Source organism: Tachyglossus aculeatus, chromosome 21 (genome assembly GCF_015852505.1).
Source record: "Tachyglossus aculeatus isolate mTacAcu1 chromosome 21, mTacAcu1.pri, whole genome shotgun sequence".
Lineage (NCBI taxonomy): Eukaryota > Metazoa > Chordata > Mammalia > Monotremata > Tachyglossidae > Tachyglossus > Tachyglossus aculeatus.
In genome coordinates, this window is record NC_052086.1 from 28,436,288 (window position 1) to 28,462,333 (window position 26,046).

The 26,046-nt window shown below is 42.3% G+C and overlaps 1 protein-coding gene across 1 annotated transcript in view; it reads left to right on the forward strand.

The window, feature by feature from the left end:
• TMEM132B (transmembrane protein 132B) overlaps positions 1–26,046 on the forward strand; it is a 589,472-nt gene that overhangs the window by 254,730 nt on the left and 308,696 nt on the right. Inside the window, exon 3 of the mRNA XM_038762741.1 lies at positions 6,509–6,655. Within this exon, the coding sequence (XP_038618669.1) occupies positions 6,509–6,655 (147 nt within the window). The remainder of the gene's footprint in view (positions 1–6,508; positions 6,656–26,046) is intronic.

The following is a 26,046-nucleotide window of genomic DNA, read 5'->3' on the forward strand; positions in this document are numbered from 1 at the left end:
AGATGAGGTAACTAAGGCACAGAGAAGTTAAGTGACTTGCCCAAAGTCACACAGCTGACAAGTGGTGGAACCGGGATTAGAACCCATGATCTCTGGCTCCCAACCCTGTGCTCTTTCCTCTGAGCCACACTGCTTCTCTGCAGAGAACCAATTGAGCTAGGTGATTTAATAGGAAAAGATGATGAAAAAAATTAAGGAAAAACCTTATGCCATTCCAGAACACTTTCTCCACCTAGAAATGGAGATTTATCATTGTACTTTAGATCAAACACCCGGTTTTCTTCCATTATCAGTTGGCCACTTGGCTTGAAACAGCAGCTTCTCAAGTAATATTTTAGGTTATACTAATTTCTCCTTACCCCCTTCTCACCTTGCCCTAACTTGTCTTTTAGGTTTAAGGCAACTCACCTCACATCCACAGGAACCACCCACCGCTATATTTCCCTGATGATTGCAATGGACCCGTGTTACATTTCATGTTTGTGGAATTCTACCATTTTTTAACTTTGCATTTGTCAGTGAAATCATGTTTCTTTGCATTCCAGCAGCTGAAATTTGGGTCCTCTGCATTTTTCCCATTGAGACCTAGTTATCTCTCCTCCTCAAATATTTATTTTTAATCCCTTTTTTTTTTTTTTGCTGGCAAATTAAAGCTCTCAGTTTGGCACAGTTGTATTATGAGATCATCTCAAAAGAAGATGCTTTGTGCTAATACTAGTCCAGCTGCAGTTTAATCATGAATTATACATGTATGATTCAGTTCCTTATCTTCACTCTCAATTGTTGGAGTTGTCATTGGCTTTGTGTTTTTCAGAGTGGTTATCACTATGAAGGTTCATTTTTTCAGGCTGTCCACTGCTGAGCCAGGTCATCTACTGATAGGATTGGGTGGAAGAGGAGTTAGAGGAATGGGAAAATAATAATCCTCCTGGTTTGTAATTAGTAATGGTATTTATTAAGCCCTTACATTGGGCAGAGTAGTATACTAAACACTGGGAAAGATTATAAAGGTGGGAAATAGACATGGACTCTGTCCCCTGAGGGGCTCACAGTCTATGTCATTGAACAGCTTTATGATCTGTCCTGTAGATGAGCCAAGTGAACTGCCAAGTGTATTTTTTTCCTCAAATTCTCTCCCATATAGTATTATACTCTACCCGCCCAAGCACTTAGTGTGCTCTGCGCTCAATAAATATGATTGATTGATTAATGGATTCTAGGCTAATAGAATATTGTCAAATATCACCGAATTCTTTAAAATGATGTAATTTCTAAAGTGAATGATTAAATTTCAACAATGAAATATACTTGTACCACATTCACCTTTCTCAGAAGGCAAGAAATGTGGAGATCTGACCACTCCATATCCCCTAATATCTTGAGGATTATCAGGATGTTGGTGTCCCTTGTCATTAATAACAGACAAGCCCATCATGATTTACCTTCTTGGCAGATGGCCAGTTGTGCTGAGCAGATAGATGCTATAACAAGAAGAAGGTCCACTAATCTTCCTGATAGCCTTTTAAAAAGTCTAATATGTCCCCTCAGTGTGAGCTGGGTAGAATGAGCCCTTGAACATGCTACCAATCTTATGGGAAAAAGTAATGGGCAGTTGCTGTAGAAGAAGCAAGCAAGTTAAACTGAGGAACCTGAAAAAGGACTTTGAATTTGAAACTTTTCTCTAATTGCATTTGTTAAGCGCTTACTTTGGGACAAGTACTAAGCACTGTGATAGACCCAATGTGATCAGGTTGGTCACAGTCCTTGTCCCACATGGCGCTAACAGTATTAATCCCCATTTTACAGATGAGGTCACTGAAACCCAGCAAAGTGAAGTGATTTGCCCCAGGTCACACAGCAGATAAGTGGCAAAGCCAGTATTGGAACCTAGGTCCATCTGCCCCTGAGACCCGTGCTCTGGCCACTGGCCCATGCTGCTTCTTGAAAAACAAGTCAGAGTGGTCTCTTTAGAGGAGAGAAGAGTTGTCTGAGGAGATCATTCAAGGAAAATAAGGATGAATAACAATGGCCATTAAGTGTTTCTGTCATTTAATGTCCTGAACACACATTGAGATGGTTAATGGGCTACTCTCATAATGACAGTTATTTCGCATAACATATGTAAAAGTCTGGTGGCCTTTATTGAGCTCTCCAAAAATAATATATCAGCAGGTGCTAAGTATGTCATTATATTTCATTTATTTGAGTGGATGCACTATTAACGTGACTGCTGAGTTGCAGGAACAGTTTAGAATCAGGAGAGGTCTTAAAAAGGAGGCCATGGCAGGGGTTTCATTTTTGAAGGTGTTTCATGGACTCAGACCATTGTTCTGCAGGCTGCCTTGAGCTGAATTTTCTGTGGCTCTCTGGTCCAAAGTTGCCCATTCAGATGCTAAAAGATGTAGCTTCTTGACCTTTTCTTCCACTTCCACCTCACCTGTTTAGCAGCCCTTAGCAGTAGTAAGCTTCAGAAAGCAGAATATTGTTAGGGCAGTCAATAAATCAATCAATTGTATTTGAGTGCTTACTTTGTACAGAACACCATACTAAGTGCTTGGGAGAGTACAATACTAACAATACACAGGAGTTGGTAGACATGTTCCCTGCCCACAAAGAGCTTACAGTCATTAGAACAGAACCGTTGTGATTCATTGGAGAAATGGGGCTAGAATATTTTATGGAAAACAGAATAGAGATATACTCACCAGAATGCAGGCTCTTTAAAAACCAGCTATCATGTCTACTTTATCTAATGTACTTACTGCATAAGCACTTTTTATATTGCTCTGCCCAGAGTAAATGCTCAATAAATACTATTGATGGATTGATCTATTCAGAAGTATTTTGAGAGTGTAAAGGAGAAAATTGCCCAACGAGTCCCTGACTGAAACTGAGTGTGGTGTCAGATAGAAAGCACATAAAATTCCAAGAGTGCAGAACAGAAGGGTGATTGAGTTGAGTGCAGTGTCTTAAAGGGAGGAAGAAAATAGTGACTCAATCGGATAGCCACCTGAGGGTTTCATCTGCTCCCCAGATGGCAAAGAGAACAATCTGGCAAATTTATTCAGCTCCAAATGAAGGAAGTGGTATTTACTTTAAAAACTGTTTCTTGGACTAATGGACTCCTAACTCAAGAAAGAACCTTTGGAGGTCAACTTGGGCATTCCCCTGTCCCCATGCAGGACTGTCTGTTCATCATCTCAAGCAGGGGATTGTTTCTCTTGAACTTCAAGCCCAGTGCAGAGAAGATCCCTCAGCCGTCCTCGCTCACACATTCCATGGGTACCAGTTACATGGGAGAGACAGAAAGAAGAACAGGTGGTGGGGGGGCTCTGCATGTTGGGCGTATTAATAAATTCAGTGAACTCGTCAATGATAAAGAAACTAGCATCTTATTTTGGAGTTAGAATGTGAGGAATAGAAACACAAAGTAGAAACTGCAGTGGCCATATGCTCCATTCGTACCCTTAGGACTGAAGGGAAGAGTGACTGTGCGGGATTCCAGGCCCAATTAGGGAGCTAAAAATCTGAGATTAGTGTGCTCATTGGAGACTTAACAACCCAGGCATCTGTCAGATAATAAATAGTGTTAACGTGGATTGTAAAGAGATTCCTGGTTCTTGTGGAGGACCACTTTGATCTGGATAAAAAGACTCAAATTTCAAAAAGACCAAATTGTGAGTTTAGCACTGGAGTGAGATTGCTGATGATATCAAAGGACTAGGGAGCCTCTAATCTTGCCATAAATGTCTTCAATAAATTGATTCATGGAACATCAAAATTGCTCAGCTCCAACTTTCCGGAAACAACAAGTCCAAGCCCCAAAGAAAGAATACAATGCCCAGGCAGACGGTTTTAAAAAGTACGATGAGGCCATCAGCTTGTCCAAGTTCAAGGCATGTGAAAGTGCAGGCTTAATTAGGGATCGTGTAAAGGCACGGGAGGAAAAGAATTCATTTGTAGAGTTGAAGAAGAAGTGGAGGAAGCAGAGAAACCCGTGCGCCTCCTTGGTTTGCCCGATGATGGAAAGGAGATTTTGGATCCATGATGACCGTTATGGACAGGGAACGTGATGACTAACTCTTATTGTATTGTACTCTCCCAAGCGCTTAGTACAGTGCTCTGTGAATACCACTAGTCATGATGCCTTCTCCATTCTCTACCTCCTCACCATCACTTGCCTGTGATATGTTGAGACCGTGAGTGTGGGGAGATGTTGCAGGGAGAAGAGAGAGAGGGGGGACCACCGCAGTTTCACACTTCTCATTCCGGCCCCTGATCCAGGATGTGTGGATGATGTAAAGGTTAAATTCTTCCTTTCTTCCCCTCTCTAGGAAGAAATCTATGCAATCCATTAAGCCCATGGAGCACATAGTGTTTACTTTTCATTAGAAGCCCCATGCTTTTATCACCATGCAAAGTATTTTAGTGCTGGCAACTTTCCTGTTTCTCTGGTCTCTGATACATGACAGAAGAGAGAGGCACTGTATATGTCAGATAACCCTAAAGAGCAGTAACACTGAGAAGCCTCTGCATTGTAGAGATGTAATTGATCCCATTTCCTTGCCAGAAAACATGTTGAGTCTCAGCAGCGTTCCACCTGTAGGCAAAGCGGTCCCTTTTGGTATGTCTTAAAATTAATTGTCTCCATAACAGTATTGCAATAATGTCACAGTGATTTCCTCCTCCTCATTCTCTAAATGTAGTCGCAGCATTTCTGAGTGTTCCGCACTGATCTTAAAGAACTTCAACAACTCTGAGACTCATTTGAGAGCAGTGGGGGCCATTTTGGGTGTGAATAAAAAGAAAAGGCTGAATTAGGAGCAATCTAAACCACCTCATTAGTTTATCTAATTGCCCCAGTCTGGCACCCTTGCAAAAATACTCAGTCCCTTGGATTATTCCTGTTGTCAATAGAAATATACCTTGTAAGCCTTGAAAGATAGTGTGGTCTAGTTGATCGGGCATGGGCCTGGAGGTGAATAGAGCCAAGTACATTCATTCATTCATTCAACTGTATTTATTGAGCGCTTACTGTGTGCAGAGCACTGTACTAAGCACTTGGGACGTACAAATTGGCAACATATAGAGACAGTCCCTACCCAACAATGGGCTCACAGTCTAGAAGGGGGAGAAAAAGTTTTAATGATGGCATTTGTTAAGCACTTACTATGGCAAAGCACTGTTCTAAGTGCTGGGGAGGATACAAGGTTGTCCCAAGTGAGGCTCACAGTCTTAATCCCCATTTTACAGATGAGGGAGCTGAGGCATAGAGAAGTGAAGTGACTTGCCCAAAGTCACACAGCTGACAAGTGGTAGAGCCGGGATTTGAACCCATGACCTCTGACTCCCAAGCCCGGACTCTTTCCATTGAATCACATTGCTTCTCTAGTTCTTTTCCTTAGTTCTTTTCTCAGTCCTGCCACATGACCATAAACTAGTCACCTAGCGAAGCAGCATGGCCAAGTGGATAGACCATGGGCCTGGGAATCAGAAGGACTTGCCTTCTAATCCTAGCTCTGCCTCTTGTCTGCTGTGTGACCTTGGACAAGTCACTTAACGTTTCTGTCCCTCAATTTCCTCATCTGTAAAATGGGGATTAAGATTGTGAGTCCCACGTGAGACAGGGACAGTGTCCAGCCTGATTAGCTTGTATCTACCCCAGCGCTTAGTACAGTACCTGTCATGTACAAAGCAAGTAACAGTGCCATTTTTTAAAAAAAAACCTTAACCTCTTTGTCCCTTAATTTCATCATCTGTAAAATGGGGATATGGTTCCTGATTTCCCTGCTCCTTGGATTGTGAGCCCCATGTAGGGTGCAGACTGTGACAGTTATGATTATCCTGCATCTACTACAGATTTTGGCACAGAGTAAATATTTGATAAACACTAATCGTTAATCATTAATGAAGACTTGGGGGGAGGGTGTACAGCCTGGCAGCTTTTTCCTTAAAAAACGATACATAGCTCTCTCCTTATTGGTAAGCATCCTAAAAGCATCACTCAGAAGAATAGAGGGGGGAAAGTTCTCTTGGTTCTTCTTCATTTGTTTTGAAGTGCCTAGCTGCCTTACCTATGAGCCACCTACAGTGAGGAAGTCCCACCATTCCCTAATGCAGAGCACCCCCACATAAGTCTATTTATGCCTCGGTGATGCGGCTCAGTCCTCAGCTGAAGTACAGACACTGCAAATTAAATCAATTTATGCTCAGGCACATCTGTTTCATTTACATCAAACTGGTGCCACTGAAGCAGAAAGTGATCTGGTTTCCAACACATTGTTTAAACGGAAAATTAACTAGCGTTGAATATTATGAAAGGAGTACTTCAATTGCTCGTAAAATAATGGACCACTTATTTCCATAAGGCAGGGCAGTTTCCGGTCGCCCTCCCTGAGTAGATCCTCGATAGAAGGTGGATGCTCTGGCTTTATTTTCCCCGATGACTGCTTTTGTCTTATAATTCATCTCCCGTTCTGACTAAAATGGTGTATGTTGTCGCCAACAGAATTAAGTCTGCACCAGGTGTGAAGGTAGCGGCTGTGAGAATCAGCGACGAGGACCAGTGGGAGATTCGAGAAGAAATAGACAATGGAGAAGAGCAGACAACAGCCACCCTCATTTGTGTGGGCCATAGTCCCGATACAGAAAGCAGGTAAGACACTGAGCCACTGCTATGTCATCAGGCTTTTGATAGTCGATGTAGAAATAATGTGCTCAGATTTACAATGTGGCTCTTTCCTGTTTAATAGAATTGCTTTTCTTTTACCTCATCAGCATAACGGCAGACATATAGCTTCAGAATGGCTGTATTATAGGGCGTTGTTATGTTGCTTCATTTCTCCAGTGCTTTATACATAAATGACCTAATTACGTTCTTGGCTGTAAAAATTACCCAAGACCTCTATCTGTCAGCAGGGCAACCCTGGGATAACAATGTTGGGCTAGAGACACCTGCAAGGAATTGTGGATTAACAAAAGCAAATAGGAATAATTTAGAAGTGGGAAGATGCATTCGGTTTGAAGAGCTAAAAATTTTGTTAGCGGTTGAAATCAGTGCACACTGTTCGTTACAGAATTTATTTCTATTAACGTCTGTGTTGTCCCCCAGACTGTCAGCTAGTTATGGGCATGGAACGTGTATCCTAATTCTGTTATATTGTACACTCCCAAGCACATATCACAGTGCTCTGCACATAGTAAGCACTCAATAAATACCACTGATTGGTTGATTACAGTACTGCTCAGACAGTGATGGAATAGTGATGGCGAGTAGCTCATGGCCATGGACAGGATTTACAGGGGCCAGCCGTTCCAATTTGATCTCCTCTGTTCTGCTCTTGCTCACTTAGCTGGGTTATGCCGGGCTGGGGAGAAGTCAGTCCTGGGAGGAATACAGCTTCTGGGCTTCAGAGGAAAATCACAGATGAAGATTTTTGTTTCCATTTCCTGAAATGGATAAGCTAATGCACACTTAGCTTATTCTTAACATACACACGGGTGTCTGACTTGTACAGCAAATCATTTCTCTGGCAGTGGATCCCAAATTCTGTGGCCGTTATCATTAACATCCCCTCTCTTTTATTCCCGTGAGTCACAGAAAGACTGCTCTCTTGGAAGTCAGGTATCCAACATCTCTTAATATACTGGGAGCGTGTCTGCTCTAAATGAATCTTACAGAACTGCTTGAAGTGATTGTACCGCCTGATAGTTCTCTGGGTCATTCATGTTTGGAATGGTTTAGGTTTGAAAATGCACAGCCTCTAGGCCGTTCCAATGAATAAAAAAAGTATGCCAAGTCACTGATAAACAGTGTCTAAAGAGATTTTAAATCCTTTGAATTTAAATACTCCAAAACAGAGTGTTGAAACTGTACACTTCCACATCTAAACTTGGCTGTGATACCAGCTAGGGGCAAGATTGCTTGGAAATGTCAGGTCCTACCCTGAGTTTTTCTCTCCTCCTCCCCATCCCCCCTGCCCTACCTCCTTCCCCTCCCCACAGCACCTGTATATATGTTTGTACAGATTCATTACTCTATTTATTTTACTTGTACATATTTACTATTCTATTGATTTTGTTAGTAAGGTGCATCTACCTTTATTTGTATTTATTCCGATGACCTGACACCAGTCCACATGTTTTGTTTTGTTGTCTGTCTTCCCCTTCTAGACTGTGAGCCCGTTGTTGGGTAGGGACCGTCTCTGTATGTTGCCAACTTGTACTTCCCAAGCGCTTAGTACAGTGCTCTGCACACATTAATCGCTCAATAAATATGATTGAATGAATGAATGAATGGAGTGGCATTTTCAATAAACCCCCACAAAAAACCCTTCCCTCCTTCCTCCACTTACCTTTCTGTAGCCCATTGTTCTGCTGTTGACTCGACATTCACTGAATTACTACTAATAGGACTTCCAGAATTCTATCCCTTCAGGGGAAAAAGACCAGTTATTAATTATTGCCAAATATCCCTGGCTTGAGATTCTTTCCCTTTCCTGACACTATGCCCTAAATTCCCCCCCTACCAGCTAGATCATTGTATTCCAAGGGCTGGCAGTAAGTGACTGTTAAATCATCATCATCATTTATTGAATACCTACTTTGTGGAGAGTACTTTGCTAAGTGCTTGGGATATACAACGGGCACAGAAGACATTCTTTCAGTCGTATTTACTGAGCGCTTATGATCATTGCCCTCATGTTCACTGCAATTTATAAAGAAAACATGGGAATAAGGCCTCCTGACATTAGGTGCTTAGAACAGTGCTGGCACATAGTAAGCGCTTGACAAATGCCATCATTATTATCTAGTATAATGATGGTATTTTTTAGGGGTGTCTCCCTCAGGATTCAAACCTGTCTCCTTTCTTGTCCAGTAGTTTTTAAGGTCTCAGCGGTAGGAGGTGCTCCCTCTTCTCACAGGGCTTTGAGCAACCTGTAAGCAAAACAATACCAGTCCTACTTAATTAATTTTAATTATGGTACTTGTTAAGCACTTACTATGTCTTAAACAGTATACTAAGCACTGGGGTAGGTTTAAGATAATCAAGATGGACACAGCCGCTGTCCCACATGGGGTTCACGGTTTAAAATAGGAGGCAGTAGGATTTAATCTCCATTTTACGGAAGAGGACAACGAGGCCCAGGGAAGTTAAGTGATTTGCCCAAGGTCACACAGCAGGCAAGTGGCGGAATCAGGATTAGAACCCAGGTCCTTCTGATTCCCAGACCTGTGTGCAACTGTAAAATTAACCAGCTAGCTACAAGACATCATTCTATCTGTTTGGTAGCCTTGGTCTTGCATATACTAGTTAGTGAAACAATACAGCCCGGGGTTAGTGCTTTCTGAATGGAATTTTCTGAACATGATGCACTTGGAATGCATAATACTGCCTTATAATGGCTCCATCTTCGGTTCTGAGTAGGAAATTTATTTTTGTGAAATAGCTGCAATGTTGCTAATGATACAGTGGAAATGTTTCTGAAAGAAAAAGAAGACAAAGTAATGGCTGTAGCTTTTTGTGATGTATTAATGAATTTGGTGGACTGTTCAGTGGGATATAGGCATTTAAGATAATAATAATAATAATGACATTTGTTAAGAATTTACTATGTGCCAAGCACTGTTCTAAGCGCTGAGGGGGATACAAGGAAATCAGGTTGTCCCACATGGGGCTCACAGTCTTCATCCCCATTTTCCAGATGAGGAAACTGAGGCCCAGAGAAGTGAAGTGACTTGCCCAAAGTCACACAGCTGACGAGTGGTGGAGCCGGGATTGGATCCCATGACCTCTGACTCCCAAGCCTGGGCTTTTTCCACTGAGCCACGCTGCTTCTCTCTCCCGGGGGAAGGAAGGGAGTGAAAGGGGGAGAAAGGGGAAGGGAAAGGGAGGGAGGTTGGGGGAAGGAGGGAGATGAGGGAGAGAAAGAGGGGAGGGAGGTGGGAGAGTGAAGGAGGATAAGACAGTTTCATAATTATGAAAATACCTTATGTTTCCATGAACAGTAGTCTGTTTTTCTCCACTTCAGTACAACTTATTTAACACCTTCATGGTTATTTTCTCTCCCCCTTTTTTTTTTTTTTGCACTTTTTTGAATTCCCTTTGGTTGTAAGACATGTGAGACATGTCAGTTTAAGAAAGGTAATTTCTGCTTAGCAAATACTCCCATAAAATTCATTTCTCAAAATAAATAAACGATTGGTCCGTTTTACACTTTGTTGACCTAAGGTATCGATCAAGATTTGAAATGCGGGCTTATGAGGTGTTGGACTTCTAACAAGGTGAATTTATGAATATATTTCTAACAAGACCCCGACTGCAGCCAGCGGTAATCGCGGAATTGTGACAACCTCGAATGGAATGGAGAATTAATAGAATATAATGTACAAACTGCCTGAAACACAGTGATAAGAATAAAAAAAAAGAGCAGCAAAGAAAAACCTGATGTGCTTTGTTTGAAAGATGGAAAGGTCTTAATTTAAAATATTCTAATGATTACTTATTGCAGGCAAATGTGAGTAACAAAGATGAAAAGAGCGTGATAAAGGACAGTTTTGCAGGAGGGAGGAGAGAAGAGATTAGAAAACTAAGCGAATTTGAATGTATTTTGACAGGTAATTCCAAAAGACAGAAAGGTAACTGTGAGCCTGGATCCTGAGGGACAGAATGTCTTGTAGCCATTGCTTCGCTCCTCAGTGTTGTGTGCCCTGATCTTTGATTCTGGGAATGCCGGGAAAAAAATCAACACAGCAGAAGCAAACCAGAATCAAATTATGACTCTGACCTGAAATGAGGACACAATCAAGCTGCCTTCTCCAATTTGTCCACAAAGCTGCCGATTTTAGTAAAGAGGATTTAAAAACAAATTCTCGATGAAAGAAATGACTGGATCCCAATTCAGACTTCTCCCAAAGCACTCGTGACACACCCTTCCAAGGCCCAAAGAATTGAAAATAAAGATCAAAGCCAAGTATTTACAGTATACCCTAGAACATTTGAAAAACTTGGAAGCAATCCTGCAGCAATTTCTCTCTGCATTCTTTAATTACTCCAAAAGTTTTATAACTAATTTCACAAAAGAAAGGGTCACAATGTTAATTAAATTGAGACTCATGCCTTTGTGTAATTTAAAAGTTCAATACAAAGCAAAAAATGATGCTAATAAAGCTCAAGTTACTGTGACAGGTATAATTTCATGGCTTTAGTGAAACATGAACAAGGCAAAACCTTTCAGTATTTTCCCCTCTTTTTCCCCAGTTTAGAAAAGAAAAGTTCAGTGAATTTAAACAGATGAGGCTGTTTCTGAATAGAATCCAGAGCTTCCCCATCTCGACTCAATTTAACTTTTTATTTTCCATACCCCAGCCAGTTTCAGTTTTAAAAATGGCATAGCAGTCTGAACATTCTCTCAGGTTAAATGTTTTCAATTTTTCAGGATATTATTCCTAATACAATATTTTCCTCTTATAAACCCCAAGACAAGAAACTATCAATCCATCAATTGTATTTATTGAACTGAGTTGGTAGACACGTTCCCTGTCCACAGTGAGACACTCCAGCTATATAGTAAATCAAGTTTTGATTGTTTAAGACCTGCAAAGTTGAATCCATGCAAACTCCCAATCTATACATCCAAGTGTTCTAGTTTAGTTAATATTGCCATTTACTAAAAATAACATTGCTCCTTGTTAACCATCAAAGGTGACCTCATTACTCCTCTTGACTGCCAGATGTGTAGGTATTGGCTCTAAAGAAGCTCCTCTCATGCTCATTAGAAGGTTCCTTGCAAACGTGGTCCATCTATCACTATATAATTGACCATTTTATAAGTCAGAATTTCCTGCAAGACAATTCCGGAAAGCCAAAACAGGAAGGAAAGAGCTGGGATAGTTTCCATTTTCAGAAGGAAATACTGGTCTGGAAGAATTTATTTGATTCGGGCCAGCTCAACTGCACATCAGATGAACTAATAGTACTGTAAACCTAGATTAAAAGTTATGAGCTAAAGTTACCTTTCTCTTTGTTGGAAGACTTGTGCTGTACCTCTTGAGAATCAATCAATCAATCAATCGTATTTATTGAGCGCTTACTGTGTGCAGAGCACTGTACTAAGCGCTTGGGAAGTACAAGTTGGCAACATATAGAGACAGTCCCTGCCCAACAGTGGGCTCACAGTCTAGAAGGGGGAGACAGAGAACAAAACCAAACATATTATCAAAATAAAATAAATAGAATAGATATGTACAAGTAAAATAAATAGAGTAATAAATATGTACAAACATATATACATATATACAGGTGCTGTGGGGAAGGGAAGGAGAAGGGGAGAAGGGGAAGGAGAACCTCCTTGAGAAGGTTTTCAGCTTGATTTAAGCTCTCCATTTAAATAACATGCATCTTCCAATGAGTCTCCCTATATATAGATTCATTTGATGATATATATATACATTTTATTTATAGATGTACATCTATAAATGAATGTCCCATCTCTGCCTACAGCACATATGCTATTTGAGGCTCCAAAATAGCCAGCATTATGTTGGTTGTCTTGGTAAATCAACTCATTTTTTTCTGTCGGTAGCTAGGGAAGCAGCAGCCTAATGGAAAAAGCATGGGCCTGGGATTCAGAAGGACCTGTGTTCCAATCTCGGTTCCACTGCTTGTCTGCTGTGTGACCTTGGGCAAGTCATTTCTGTGAGCCCCATGTGGAGTAGGAACTGTGACCAAACTGATTAACTTGCATTTACCCCAGAGCTTAGAACAGTGGGCCCGGGAGTCAGAAGGTCATGGGTTCTAATCCTGGCTCTGCCACTTGTCGGCTGTGTGACCTTGGGCAAGTCACTTCACTTCTCCATGCCTCAGTTCCCTCATCGGTAAAATGGGGATGAAGGCTGTGATCCCTGTGAGGGACAGGGACTGTGTCCACCCCTATTTGCTTGTATCCACCCCAGTGTTTAGCTCTGCACACAGTAAGCACTCAATAAATACGATTGATTGATTGATTATTTTACTTGTACTTATTTATTCTATTTATTTTATTTTGTTAATTTGTTTTGTTTTGTTGTCTGTCTCCCCCTTCTAGACTGTGAGCCCGCTGTTGGGTAGGGACCGTCTCTATATGTTGCAAACTTGTATTTCCCAAGCGCTTAGTACAGTGCTCTGCACACAGTAAGCGCTCAATAAATACGATTGAATGAATGAATGAATACAGTGCCTGCCACGTTGTAGTACCTCATCTGTAAAATGAGGATTAAAACTGTGAGCCCCACATGGGACAAGTTGGCAACCCTGTATCTACCCCCATGCTTAGAACAGTGCTTGGCACATAGTAAGCACCTAACAAAAAGCAGCGTGGCTCAATGGAAAGAGCACGGGCTGTGGAGTTAGAGGTCATGGGTTCAAATCCCGGCTCTGTCAATTGTCAGCTGTGTGACTTTGGGCAAGTCACTTCACTTCTCCATGCCTCAGTTACCTCATCTGGAAAATGGGGATTAAGACTGTGAGCCCCCCGGGGGCCAACCTGATCACCTTGTAACCTCCCCAGTGCTTAGAACAGCCCGCACCCTCTGCTCTTCTGCTGCTAATCTCCTCACCGTGCCTCGTTCTCGCCTGTCCCACCGTCGACCCCTGGCCCACATCATTCCCCAGGCCTGGAATGCCCTCCCTCTGCCCATCCGCCAAGCTAGCTCTCTTCCTCCCTTCAAGGCCCTACTGAGAGCTCACCTCCTCCAGGAGGCCTTCCCAGACTGAGACCCCTCCTTCTTCTCCCCCTCCTTCTTCTTCCCCCTCCCCCTCTCCACCCCCCCGCCTTACCTCCTTCCCCTCCCCACAGTACCTGTATCTATGTATATATGTTTGTACGTATTTATTACTCTATTTATTTATTTATTTTACTTGTACATATTTATTCTATTCATTTTATTTTGTTAATATGTTTTGTTTTGTTCTCTGTCTCCCCCTTCTAGACTGTGAGCCCACTGTAGGGACCGTCTCTATATGTTGCCAACTTGTACTACCCAAGCGCTTAGTACAGTGCTCTGCACACAGTAAGCGCTCAATAAATATGACTGACTGAATGAATGAATGCTTTTCACATAGTAAGCGCTTAATAAATGCCATTATTATTATTATTATTAATAAGCACTTAATAAATTCCATAATATAAGCACTTAACAAATACCATCATTATTGTTATTTCTTAGCTTCCTCGTGGAGGTATAGTTATAAACAGTCCAGGCCTCCCTCTCCTCATGGCCCTTATCCATTCCCAAGGCACCTGCTCTTGATGTGCCTGGTGCAAACCAGGCCGTGAACAGCGTGCCACTCAACCTCTCCACGGGGCTGCTGAATGAAACAACCAAGAACATCCTTTCCATTGTGACATTTTTGCGCACCATCCACCATGTCTCTGTTATTTACTGTTGACACTTCCATGCCCCCGGCCCTCCGCCGGAGCCCGGCTCCTTGGCGAGGGCAGCAGGGGAATGGGGACGGGATGGTGCCGCCTTCTGGGATTGTTAGTCTGAGCTGGGAGGAGCCTGAACTCCAGTTGATCCTGCTATGTTGCTCCTGGTTTTATCTTTTGTATAATTTATTTAGCTTTTCTTACATATCTGTCACCAACCCTGGCCCTCCCCTCTTCATTCTTTGATTCATTCATTCATTCAATCGCATTTATTGAGTGCTTACTGTGTGCAGAGCACTGTACTTTGAGAAGCAGCGTGGCTCAGTGGAAAGAACACGGGCTTTGGAGTCAGAGGTCATGGGTGAATCCCAGCTCTGCCAATTGTCAGCTGTGTGACTTTGGGCAAGTCACTTAACTTCTCTGTGCCTCAGTTACCTCACCTGGGAAATGGGGATTAAGACTGTGAGCCCCCTGTGGGACAGTCTGATCACCTTGTAACCTCCCCAGCACTTAGAACGGTGCTTTGCACGTAGTAAGAGCTTAATAAATGCCATTATTATTATTATTATTATTATTACTAAGCGCTTGGGAAGTACAATTCAGCAACATATAGAGATGGTCCCTACTCAACAATGGGCTCACAGTCTAGAAGGGGGAGACAGACAACAAAACAAACGAGTGGACAGGTGTCAAGATGTCAGAACGAATAGAATTAAAGCTAAATGCACATCAGATTGTGAGGCCCCTGGGAGCCAGAGACCGTGTCTAGCCTATTTCTTTCCCAATGCCGAGTATAATGCTTTGCACACTGTAATCACTTAATACATACTATTATTCATTCATTCATTTAATCATATTTACTGAGTGCTTACTGTTTGCAGAGCACTGTATTAAGCACTTATAATAATTGTGGTATTTTGTAAGCACTTACTATGTGACAAGCACTGTTCTAAGTGCTGGGTAAATACAAGGTAATCAGGTTGTCCCCCATGGGGCTCGCAGTCTTAATCCCCATTTTACAGGTGAGGTAACTGAGCCCCAGAGAAGTGAAGTGACTGGCCCAAGGTCACACAGCAGACAAGTGGTGGAGCAGGGATTAGTACCCGTGACCTTTTGACTCCCAAGCCCTTGCTGTATCCACTACTCCATGCTGCTTCCTACTACTACTGGATGAATCCCAACCTTTTTATTTTGGAGAACAATCTTTTGATATTATGTCCTACCTTCCTTTCCTATTTTAGATCTACGGTATGAATTAAGCACTTATTACTTATTAAACCCTGGGCTAAGTTCTGGGTGATCATAATAGTAATAGTGATGATGATGATGATGATGATGATAATAATAAATTGTGGTTTTCATTAAGTGCTTACTATGTGCCAAGCACTGAACTGGGGAAGATACAAGATCATCAGTTCCCATATGAGGCACATAGTCTAAGTAAGAGGAAGAACAGGCATTGAATTTCCATTTTGCAGATGAGAGAATTGAGGCACAGAGAAGTTGTGACTTGCCCAAAGGCACACAGCAGTCAAGTGGCAGAGTGGGATTAGAAGAGAAGCAGTGTGGCTCAGTGGAAAGACCCCGGGCTTTGGAGTCAGAGGTCATGGGTTCAAATCCCGGCTCCGCCACTTGTCAGCTGTGTGACTTTGGGCAAGTCACTTAACTTCTCTGTGACTCAGTTACCTCATCTTTAAATTGGGGATTAAGACTGTGATCCCCTCGTGGGACAACCTGTTCACCTTGTAACCTCCCCAGTTTTTAGAACAGTGTTTTGCACATAGTAAGCGCTTAATAAATGCTATTAAAAAAAAAAAAAACGTGCCCTCTGACTTCCAGCCCTGTGCTCTTTCCACTAGGTCATACTGCTTGGAGACTAGATGATCGGATTGGACTATTCCAGTCCATAAGGACATCTTGTCTCCCTCTCTCTTAGCCTGAAAGTTCCATGTGGAAAAAGGATTTTGCCCAACCTGATTGTCTTATACCTGTCCTAGCACTTGGCACATGGTAAGAGCTTAATAAATACCATCATTGTTACATTACTTTTAAGAAGAGGATAAGCAGGGCTTTTATACCCACTTTACAGATGTTATCGAAGTATGTGGAGCTTAAATGACTTGTCCAAAATTCCACACCAGACCAGTAGGAATGCTAGGACTAGAATTCAAGTCTCTCCTAGTCCTGGTTCATGTCAGTTGACCAAACAGTAATATTTATTGAGGGCTAACTGTGAGCAGAGCATTGCGCTAAGCACCTGGAGTACGATGCGGTAGATTCGGTAGGCAGGATTCCTGCCCTTAACAAGCGTGATTCTGATTTATACCAAAAAACCAAAGGCTCAACAAGTTATATGGGCAAGGACTATCATTGGAAGACTGAAATAGAGCTGAGACTTGTATTCCTTAGGGAAGAAAACCTGGAATAATGACTAGAAGATTTCCCGTTCCAAAGATTTTCATTTTGGGCAGGACCCAGTGGGAATCATTGTGGGGTCTCCATATTAAAGTCTGTGATTCTCCCGAGATGAAAGGTTATTGGAGAGAAGAGCATAGACTACGATAGAAAATATCCTCTGGACTCCACTATCGCCGGTCTACAGTAGATTAATTGGTTACTAGAATAAGACGCTAATAGACATCCATTATCTCGCATAATAGGTATTAGTGTTCGTATCAATCAAGCAAGCACTGAAGGAGCATTAGCAATGCAATTACTTTTTGAAACTGAAGTAGCAACATGTAACAGAGCTTTGAACTGTTGCCCGGCTGCTACCTTAAAAATCAAAAGGTTGACTCTCTGGTTGCATGGAAAATACTAATCAAATGGTGAGACTGCTGGGACATTTGGGAAATTTTGGATGAAAAATGCCACGTGAAGGAAAACCGTGATTTTCAGAAGGGGAAAATAGATCAGCCTGGATCAGACTTGTTTAGGTAGATATGACCAGAGGTAGCCTCCTTCTGCCAAAAGAGCCCCTGGTCCTCAGAGATATGCTTCCCACAGACTGCAAATAATAATAATGGTATTTCTTAAGCACTTACTATGTGCCAAGCACTGTACTAAGTGCTGGCATAGATACAAGATTATTGGGTCAAGCACAGTCCTCGTCTCACATGGTGCTCACAGTCTAAGGAGGAAGGAGAGCAGGTACTGAATCCCCATTTTACAGATGAGGAAACTTAGGCACAGAGAATTTAAGTGACTTGCCCTAGGTCAAATGAGCAGACAAGTGGCAGAGTTGGGATTAGACCTCAAGTTGACTTACACCCAGCCCAGGCTCTTTCCACGAGGCAACACTGCTTCTCTAGTCACCCCTTCTGGGGCACTGCATACTGAGTATAACAAACCTCCTGAAAATATCATCATTCTGGGTCAAAATGCAATAGACGTAGTGTTTATTGAGCTCCCATTTGGTGTAGTGCATTGTATTAGGTGCTTGGGAACTTCAGAATAAAGAAGTAATGTATTTTCTAGCTTCAAGTACAGTCTTGGTGAACAGCATTGCATGGAATACATAAATTAGAGTAATAAATGGTAATGTAAGGATATATCAGGATGCTAATGCACTTAACAATGATATATTGAGCCTTGAGGGTAATTGCCAAAAACCGTTGGGTTTCAAAATTTCCATTTGGCCTGCAAAATGTATGCTACGCGTATTCACAATTAGCAGTGACTTCTCCTCAACTGCCTCTACTTCCACTGTTCTCCTTATCAGTCAGCTTAGTGCTGACAACATACACCTTTGCCCACCAGAAGCACTGAGTGTATTTATCCACCCTTCTTCAGAGACAAGTCCCATGAAAACAAATAAAGCCGGAAGAGAAACAAGAGGTAGAAATCCATCTGGTGTTCTTGAATTCACAGCCTGATGGATATTAGGCACTCCCTGATGTCTCTTGAACTCTAGTCATGGATGCCAGTGCTTATTTTCAAGGCTGTTTAAAATCTTTCCTCTATGAAATAATGCATGACTGGATCATAAGTCTTTATATTAACGTATCTATACCCCTCTAGGCTGTAAGCTCCTTTTGGGCAGGGAACCTTTCTACCAGTTTGGTAACCACTTAGTAGCTCTGCACACAGTGAGCACTCAAGAAATACCATTGATCGATTAATCATAATCATCATCAACAGCTAATAATCGTAGAATACCTTTTAATTGTAGGAGAGATGTACAGGTGAGATGATCTGGGACAGCTGAGTGGAGAGGGAATTTCTCTCAAGGTGAAAGTTTTGAACAGTGGCATCTAGATGGGAGAGTAAGGAATGAAGTTCAGTTAGATTAACTCATGTTAGAGTATCATTCTTCAGGAACAAGGGTGAGATAGGGCCAATGGATGTTCAGTCCCCTAGGGAGGCTGTGGATGAGTAGAGGCAGTGTGGCCTAGTGGATGGACCACAGGCCTGGAAGTCTAAAGGATCTGGGTTCTAATCCTGGCTCCTTCACTTGTCTGCTGTGTGACCTTGGGCAAGACATTTAACTTCTCTGTTCCTCAGTTACCTCATCTGCAAAGTGGGGATTAAGATTTTGAGCCCCACCGTGCACAGGAACTGTGGCCACCCCAGAGCTTAGTACAGTGCCTGGAATACAATAAGTGCTTAATAAACTCCACAATTATTATTATTATTAGAAATTATACTTTCTTCTCTAGTTATCTCCCTCTTCCCTTAACCAGTGGTTGAGATGCCCAGCAGTGACCCTGACCTTGATCCACGTTAGGGATGGATCCCAACTTCAGATTAGTTGGGACTGTAATTGATTTATCTCCTTTCCCTTTTACAGAGCCCTGAATCCAGGAATCATTTTTTTGGGGGGGTGGTATTTGTTAAGCGCTTACTATATGCAAAGCAATCCTGTTGATAACCATGTTATAGGGCCTATAGGAATACTGATAGATTGTAATGCCTACTTTCCAGATGGCATGTGGAAAACTAGAAAAAATAAGTCATTTTCGAAAATCAGAAGCCTTCAATAGAACCCTGAACTCTCAACCCAGATTTCAGGGCCCCAACTGTAAGAGTCAACCTAAATTGTTGCCATTGTCTCCCTTCTCAAAATTCTTCATTTGCAGGCCTGGGCTTGATAGCAGGGTGTGGAGAACGCAGACATCATCCCCTCTTAATAACCTTGGAAAAGGTCATATATTTTCATGTCATTTTCTGAAGGATTGGACTAATCATTTCTAAATGATTCTTGTTTTAATTTGACCTAATTAGCTTCATTTTAGACTCATCATTTCAACATGTGAATCTTAATGTTGGTGTAACAGTTGGCAAAGTTTAATTTCAGGGAAGGATAATCTGCATAATTAGACCTATAAGAATTTAGGGGGGAAAAAGTGGATTTACAGTGCACAGTGAAGAGTGAATTACTGCTCAAATAGCTCATCAAACTGAAGAGCTCCCTAGCTTTTCAGAATCAGATGTCAAAGTTTGCGACGATATTTCCCACAGTCTACCGGAGAGAGGTTCTGTTAATGGACCTTTAAACAAACGTAGCTGGTTCTTCACTGAAGTTGAACAAGTGTTATTTTGCTTCCTTCCTTTTGGAAATCTTGAAGCTGGTAGTGAATGTGAGGATTCCTTTTGCCTTTTTATAAGTGGCCAGATGGAATTTCCAGATCAGGTTGAACAGAGTGAGGCTCCTGAGCAAAGGATCCATGTGTTGTATTCGTGGTTGTCCCCTCGCTTGGATGTTTGGTGTATGGGTGCCTCCAAAAAAGGATTTCAGCAACCCCACTTTTCATTGCATTCCTGAAGAAGTTTAAAAATGTAGGCATATCCAGAGCAACTTTTTTAAAAATAATGGTATTTGTGAAGTGCTTACTATGTGCTGTGTTACCCCTCACATCCAAGCCGTCACCAAAACCTGTCGGTCTCAGCTCTGCAGCATTGCCAAGATCCGCCCTTTCCTTTCCATCCAAACCGCTACCCTGCTCGTTCAAGCTCTTATCCTATCCCGTCTGGACTACTGCATCAGCCTTCTCTCTGATCTCCCATCCTCGTGTCTCTCCCCACTTCAATCCATACTTCACGCTGCTGCCCAGATTGTCTTTGTCCAGAAACGCTCTGGGCATGTTACTCCCCTCCTCAAAAATCTCCAGTGGCTACCAATCAATCTGCGCATCAGGCAGAAACTCCTCACCCTGGGCTTCAAGGCTGTCCATCACCTCGCCCCCTCCTACCTCACCTCCCTTCTCTCCTTCTCCAGCCCAGCCCGCACCCTCCGCTCATCTGCCGCTAATCTCCTCACCGTCCCTCGTTCTCGCCTGTCCCGCCGTCCACCCCCGGCCTACGTCATCCCCCTGGCCTAGAATGCCCTCCTTCTGCCCATCTGCCCAGCTAGCTCTCTTCCTCCCTTCAAGGAGCTACTGAGAGCTCACCTCCTCCAGGAGGCTTTCCCAGACTGAGCCCCCTCCTTCCTCTCCCCCTCGTCCCCCTCTCCATTCCCCCGTCTTACCTCCTTCCCTTCCCCACAGCACCTGTATATATTTATATATGTTTGTACATATTTATTACTCTATTTATTAATTTATTTTACATGTACATATCTATTCTATTTATTTCATTTTGTTAATATGTTTGGTTTTGTTCTCTGTCTCCCCCTTTTAGACTGTGAGCCCACTGTTGGGTAGGGACTGTCTCTATATGTTGCCAACTTGTACTTCCCAAGCGCTTAGTAAAGTGCTGTGCACACAGTAAGCGCTCAATAAATATGATTGATTGATTGATTGTTCGGGTAGATACAAGATAATCAGGCCCTACATAGGGCTCACAGTCTAATTAGGAGGGCAAACAGGTATTGAATCCCCATTTTCCAAATGGGAGAACTGAGGCACAGAGAAGTGAAGTGACTTGCCTAAGGTTGCACAGCAGACAAGTAGCGGAGCTGGGATTAGAACCCAGGTCCTCTGACTTTCAGGCCTGTACTGTTTCCTCAAGGACACACTACTTCCCTAAGATGCAACTCTCAAGCAATTCCAGTTCTCTTTACATAGAAGCGAGGACTTAGCTATTATTCAGAAGCAGCGTGGCTTGGAGAAGCGGCGTGGCTCAGTGGAAAGAGCACGGGCTTTGGAGGTAGACATCATGGGTTCGAATCCCGGCTCCACCAACTGTCAGCTGTGTGACTTTGGGCAAGTCACTTAACTTCTCTGTGCCTCAGTTACCTCATCTGTAAAATGGGGATTGAAACTGTGAGCTCCCCCATGGGACAACCTGATCACCTTTGTAACCTCCCCAGTGCTTAGAACAATGCTTTGCACATAGTAAGCGCTTAACAAATAGCATTATTATTATTATAATTGTTCAAAGCAGAAATCATAAATTTCAAATATCTGTCTCCCCATCTAGACTGAAATCTCATTGTGTGCAAAGAATGTGTCTGTTACATTGTCGGAGAGGTCTCTCCCAAGCTCTGCAAACAATAAGCGCTCAATAAATATGATTGATTGATTGATAAAAATGGGTCATTGGGTTTTGTATGAAGAAGAATCTCCTTGCATCTCTTATTTGTATAGGTGTTTGGGGACCAGCAGTAGCTGTGTCTAAAGTAAAGCTTTTTAGTAGAAGTTCAGCACAAGAAGGTGTCTGCTTTGATGAGAAACCATTTTGGAGAGAACTAGTAGCTTTTCATTTGTTATACCTGAAAATTTAACTAGAAATTAATCACCTTAACAACATGAACATATGAGTAAATAAAAACTTTGGTTGAACTTCCATCGGTACGCAATTTTAAGGGAGGAAGTTTAGAGGGAGTGTAGCTTAGTGGAGTAAGCACAGGTTTGGATCATCATGACCCAAGCAGAGTAATGGGGAGGGTGTTGAATGTTCTCAAGAGGAAAATAATTAGGATTGTCGCCTCCGTCCTGCCCTCCTCTCTATGCAGTATTTCTGGCACAAATGCTTGACATTGTAAGTGACTTTAACAATATGATTATGACCCCTCTGCTCCTCCCTCTCTCCCCACTCTGACTTCCATCTTCTGGGTCGAAGCGGAAGGAGGGGAACTGGTGCAGATTGGTGGCCTCCATGTTTGGACTGATACAAGCTCAAGTTTCCCTCCAGTGAAGGTTGTATTGTACTCTCCCAAGCACTTAGTATAATGCTCTGCCCACAGTAAGTGCTCAATGAGTACCTCTGATTGATCGATTGATTGATAGGAGTTCTGAGGTCAGTTTTCAGGTCGGTCACTGACTTGCTCTGTGGCCTTGGACAAGTCACTGTAAAATTGGGATAACCTTACCTGACTTTCCCCGCTTCTTAAGGATGTTGTAAGCTGTGAGTTAGTTGTGGGCAGGAAATGTCACTGTTTATCGTTGTATTGTACTTTCCCAAGCACTTAGTAAGGTGCTCTGCACACAGTAAGCACTAAATAAATATGAATGAATGAATGAATGAATGAAATGTGATAGGTGTAAAAATGCTCTCAAAACATGAAAGTACTCTACAAACTCAAGAAATATTATTATTATTATTGTTATTATCATCACTTCTTGGCAGCCATAAGTGACTGGATTTCACAATTCCTTGACTATTTTCCTTTTCATTAAAACGTTGAGTAAAACTGACAAATGTCTACAGCATTTAAACAGAAGGATCAAGTTATTTTTACAGCCACATCGATTTATGTTCTGTAACCTTGCCAACTGGGAGCTCCAAGACACAGTTAGAATTTCATTACAGATGTGTTGACTCGCTTACTTAGCAATCAGTGCATTAAAGTACAAAAGCCAGCAACCAGTTTATTAGGCCTTTAGCCAAAACCGAAACCCATTTGGTTGTCAGGATAGACTCGTATAGATTGGCAGACATTCAGTTTTTGTTAGTGTGATTTATCTGATTTAACGGTGCCAGTTTCAGCGTATACCATCTCAGCACTAACTTTGCATGAATTAATTTTTTTTTTAGTGAGAATTGTTTTCCTCTCTCCTTATGTTTGATTATCCCCGAACATATTCCTCTTGCCTGGAGAGTCCTCCCCTCTATAGTGTGCCAAATCAGTTTCTTCTGCTCCTACTAAAGCCTTTAAAAAGCCACTTTCTTCAAGGGGCCATTCCCAGATTCATTCCCTTATTCCCCAAGTGAAACCAAGCTTGGGGCTGCCTCAGCACTTAACAAATACCACAGATATTATTATTATTATAAGTGCTTATTATATGTCAGGCACTGTTCTAAGCACTGGGGTAGATACAAGATAATAGGATTGGCTCCAGTCCCTGTCGCACATAGGGCTCACAGTCTTAATCCGCATTTTACAGATGAGGAAACCGAGGCACAGAGAAGTGAAGTGACTTGCCCAAGGTCACACAGTAGACAAGTGGCAGAGTCAGGATTAAAACGCATGACCTTCTGAGTCCCAGGCTCGTCCTCTATCGACTGGGCCATGCTGCTTCTCAATAGGGAGAGAGGGAACCTGTAACAACTTGGAAGGGGATTGAAAGGAATGACTGGAAGATGGGAGGCTAAGTAGTTCCTCCGTTCACAGTCTCGGTAACCTTCGGAGAGAGGAAGGCTTTTTCCAGCCTCTGGTCTCACTTATCATCTGTGATATAAATGGCATAATTATTGATGTACTTGTGATGGTTATTTTCGTCTCGTTTCGGGTCCTCTTTTCTGTTGTATGTCTTTTTGACGTGCCTGCCTTCCCCATAAGACTGTGATCTCTCTGAAAAACTATCTTATGTTGCCATGAAATATTCGTAAAGCATTAGTATAGTGCTTCATACTTGGGAGATAATCAGTAAACGCTGCTGTTGATGGTCTGAATCATTTGACTTTGAAGTGGACGGGGGCCAGGATTGACTAGTGAAAAGAACAGGGCCCTGGGCATCGGGAGCCTCATGGTTCTAGTCTCTGCTCTGCTACTTCAATTCGATCGATCGATCAATCATTTATTGAGTGCTTACTGTGTGCAGAGCACTGTACTAGGCACTTGGGAGAGTACGATATGAGTTGTTGGACATGTTCCCTGCCCTCAGTGAGCTCACAATCCTAGAAGACACTACTGCTTGATCTCTCTAGGCCTTGGTTTTATCATCTGTGAGCTCTCCCATCCTGTGAGCCTCATATGGGCCAGGACTGGGTTTGATCTGCTTATTCTGGACCTAACCCAGGGTTCAGGGCTTAGGGAAATGCTTGGTACACAGTAAGGGCTTAAAAAGTACATCTTCATCATTATTATTAGTATTGACCTAAGGTCCTCATAGTGAAAATTCCATTAGCTGAACTAGTAGCATTGAGAAGGAATCAATCAATCAATCAATCAATCAATCGTATTTATTGAGCACTTACTATGTGCAGAGCACTGTACTAAGCGCTTGGGAAGTACAAATTGGCATCACATAGAGACAGTCCCTACCCGATAGTGGGCTTTTCTTCACATTTGCATTTTAAGGAGGGGATGTAAGAACTTTTTATTGGTTTTTTAATATAGGTGCTTTCTCTGCAATGATAGGCTCTGGCCAGTAACCTCTGCACTCTGCTATCTCACTCTTTGGAACATTTTGATCTTTTACACTATAATAATTTCAGTTTTACAAGATCCAGACGGCGCTACAAGAATTTCCTCCTCCTTCATTAGTTTTAAATGACATAGTCATTGGGAATTTTCCCATGATGCTTGTTAAGGTGCTCACTGTGAAATATTGCAGTCATTAGGGCAAAACTGCAAACCTTTAGCAAAGAAATTTTACCCCACCATTGACTGTAAGTGACTTAATATCAGGAATGGCACTTCAGACTTTCTCTCTTCCAGATGTGTTCCATGTCTATAGAGGTCTTTCAGGCCTCCCATCAAAGCTAGCCACTGCCTTCCGAAGTAGCAACAAGCAAAATAATAATGATAATGGCATTTGTTAAGCACTTACTACGTACCAAGCACTGTCCTAAGCAATGGGGTGGAGCAAATTGGATTGGACAAGGTCCTTGTCCCATGTGGGGCTCACAGTCTCAATCCCCATTTTACAGATGAGGCAACTGAGACCCAGAGAAGTGACTTGCCCAAGGTCACTCAGCCGACAAGTGGCAGAGCCGGGATTAGAACCCATGACCTTCTCCCAGACCTGTGCTCTACTCACTGAGCCAAGGTTCTTCTCGAGGTTAATTGGGAAATTGTTTCTTCCTGTCATCCTATGCTTTTAGAGATATATTTACTGAAATGTGATGATCGGTGGATTTTGGACTTTTTAATCCAGTATGATAGGAGACTGTATCGTCGAAAGAATTGATTTTGCATCTGGACTATAGAGTGGGTCAAGATGGGAGATGGAGAAGAGGAAATGGAGGAAGCAGGGGTATACAGAAATCAATCACTCAATCGGGGGTATTTATTGAGGGCGTACTGTGTGCAGAGCACTTGGGAGTACTTCTAAGTACTTGGGAGAATACGATATATACAAAGGAGGATAACCTTGAATCCAATTATAATAAATTCAGTTGGGGTTTCTCCTGGTTTTTATTTAAGTGCAGAGCTCTAATTTCAAAGTGTAACTTAATGCTTCTCACTGAAGGCCCTATTGTTTAGGTGACTAACCCAAATCAACAGCATGTTTTGTTATGTCAGAGAAGCATGCATCTTAATGGTGCAACATTTAATTTCTTTGGTGTCAGAAAGAGGAAATAAGCTATTCCT